Source organism: Propithecus coquereli, unplaced genomic scaffold, assembly GCF_000956105.1.
Source record: "Propithecus coquereli isolate 6110/MARCELLA unplaced genomic scaffold, Pcoq_1.0 Scaffold334, whole genome shotgun sequence".
NCBI lineage: Eukaryota > Metazoa > Chordata > Mammalia > Primates > Indriidae > Propithecus > Propithecus coquereli.
This window is the reverse complement of record NW_012148997.1, coordinates 1,559,138-1,562,103: the sequence shown is the minus strand read 5'-3', so window position 1 is coordinate 1,562,103 and position 2,966 is coordinate 1,559,138. Positions and strand designations below refer to the sequence as shown.

Below are 2,966 nucleotides of genomic sequence, written 5' to 3'. Positions count from 1 at the left end.
CAATTAAAGCCTTATCTTCTATCCTCCTATCTTCACTGGTGAGGACTGATTCATTTTCCACAGGAAAGGAATGAACTCTAACTTGCCTGAGAAAACATCCTTAATAACCTGACATCAATAAATACTTCATTAAATTCGCCTTGGGAGTGCATAAGAGATTAATTTTAGCAGTTATCTATACCTTCTCTTCATATAAAGGCTTATCCTTGAAGTTGGCCATCTTGGGTTGGTCTCACCTAGCTAAGCCACTGGTACGAGACAGGTGAGGAGGAAGCCTTCCACTTGACATTCTAAAAGTAAAAGGGCAAGTCACAGAAAACAAACTCAAAATTGCTTAGTAATAAAAGGTACAAGAAGTCAATTTAAAACATTCAGGGTCTCATGGATGCATTCCACTGAGAGGTGAGTAGGGTTGTGTCTGAGATATCTTGAGGAGAAACCCAATAAACAAAAATAAGTGGTACTGAAAATCATTCAGGATCCAGACATATCTTTCATGTGGACCAAAAACTTCCTCACCAGTAAGGCAGGGTTTTCCCCCTATAATAACTATTCAATTGCATATGATTTTCAGTCTAAATACTTCATTTAATTTCCTTCCCTCATTTAAGAGCAGATGCTAGAGAGAAGAAATTATCTTCTGATAAATTGAATTACAAGAATGTACCTTCTTTTCTCCTTTATTTCTAGCTGCACATCTGGGTACTACTGTGGTTCTCATCTGCGGATGCATTGTTCATGCAGTTTGGATAGCGATTTGGCTGAGATATTCTAGGGGCACTTCAAGTTCAGATGGATGAGCTCTCCATATAGTCTACAAACCAGCCTTCCAATGCTGAGTTTTCATGATTTGTTATTTCTACATAATTGGTTTGGTGCTCAGTAGCTCATGGGCCAGGAAAATAAAAACCAAACGTGGGTGAGTGAGTTTATTCTGCTGGGGCTGTCCAGTGACTGGGGCATTCAGGTGTCCCTCTTTGTCCTGATTCTGGCCATGTATTTGGTGACTATTGTGGGAAATGCCCTCATGCTTCTTTTGATCAGACTGGACAGCAGGCTTCATACCCCCATGTACTTCTTCCTTAGTGTTCTGTCCTTTGTGGATCTTTGCTATACGAACAGTATTGCCCCACAAATGTTGGCCCACTTGCTCTCAGCTCTAAAGTCTATCCCATTCCCCAGCTGTGTGGTCCAGCTCTACACTTCCCTGGCATTGGGTGGGTCTGAGTTCTTCCTGCTGGGAGCCATGGCCTACGACCGCTACATGGCAGTGTGCTGCCCGCTGCACTACACAGTTCTCATGCACAAGGGGCTGTGCCTGGGGCTGGCTGCTGGCTGCCTGGCAGCTGGATTCATGAATTCACTGATGGAAACAATCATCACCATCCGGCTTCCCTTGTGTCACAATGTTATTAATCACTTTGCCTGTGAGACCCTAGCAGTGCTACGACTAGCCTGCGTGGACATCTCCTTCAACAAAGTCATGGTGGCCATCTCAGGATTTCTGGTGATCATGATTCCCTGTTCTCTGGTTCTATTCTCCTATGTGCGTATAGTAGCTGCCATTCTACGCATTCGTTCCGCTCAGGGACGTAGCAAAGCCTTTGGGACTTGTGTGTCTCACCTCACTGTGGTTAGCATGTGCTTTGGGGCTACCATCTTCACCTACCTGGGGCCACGGTCTGCCTCCTCAGTAGAAGAGGAGAAGATGGTTGCTCTGTTCTACGCTGTGGTGGCACCCATGTTGAATCCCTTGATCTATAGCTTGAGGAATAAGGAAGTTATGGCTGCTCTCCAGAAAGTTTTAGAGAAATTCAGAAAAAGGTCAAGACTCTAAGAACCTCTTGTTATCTATTATCAAAACCAAAAAGGATATGTGTAGACAGGACTCCCACATTTGCTCCAAAGACTATTATGGTTAAATCCTTGCATTCAAATAAGGTATTCGTCCACATGCTTAATGAGTTTCTTTGCATAGGCCAGTCCCTGATGGTTTACATTTCAGTGATCCGTGAGATGACTGCTTCTTAGACTCTCTTCTCTCAGGCGTAAAGGGGTGATCCCCGGCTTCATCAGGCAGATTTGGTTTCTGATCTTTGTTCTGCCTCTCACTAGTTGTGCTCTCTGGTAAGTTATTTAAATATTTTACAGCTTAGTTTTTCTTTTTTGTTAAATAAGAAAACAGTACCTAGCTTCAAGAGCGGTTGTAAATATTTGTGATAATTTGTATAAAATGCCTGTCATGTGGTTGACACCATAAAAGGCATTCATTTGCTTTAGCTATACCCACCTCCCTTCTCTGTTATGAATATACAGGGCACTTTTACTTTTACCACTCCTATGGATGCTCCAAATAGTCAACTAATTAAAATATGTATTAATCTTACTAAAATATGTAGCAAATAAGTTTGCTTATCTTTGGAAATGACTTCCAGAAATTAAAGGTACAATCACTTCAGACATTTTGAGATATCTGGTGGGCCCTGACCCTGCCTGACAAAGAGGAGAATTTTATACTAATCATAAATAAGCTATGTAAATTTTATGACATGTTTGTTTTATTTTCATAACTATTATAAATGTATTTGTAAACATGACCTGGGCTCTCCACACTTTGCAATTAAGACATCTTTTATGTAGCTTTAAAACTGTGATGTAGTTAAGCAAATTTCTGGTAAAATTACATTATCCAAAATAATTTATGCTGACTTTATTTTCCATCAAATTGATCTGTCTCTGTTTGTGTGTCTGTGTCTGGGGTGGGAGAGTGGGGATATTGACCATGAAACAAACAAAAATTTGTAGCATTGACTTATTTATAATGTCACTTCAAATGACCTGAAAAAATAGGAGAAACTTCTAGAAGGGTAAATTTTACTTTTTCATAAATTAGGGGAGAAACTGATCTTACTGAGGTAATTATTATAATTATGCCTTCTTTTAATGCTTAATCTCTTCATGGGATG

The 2,966-nt window shown here is 40.5% G+C and overlaps 1 protein-coding gene across 1 annotated transcript; it reads left to right on the top strand.

Moving 5' to 3' along the window:
• The first annotated feature begins 889 nt into the window (after positions 1 to 889).
• On the top strand, positions 890 to 1,837 carry LOC105815415 (olfactory receptor-like protein OLF3). The gene has a single exon (XM_012650562.1). The coding sequence runs from the start codon at positions 890 to 892 to the stop codon at positions 1,835 to 1,837; it is 948 nt and encodes a 315-aa protein (XP_012506016.1).
• Positions 1,838 to 2,966: the final 1,129 nt, after the last annotated feature.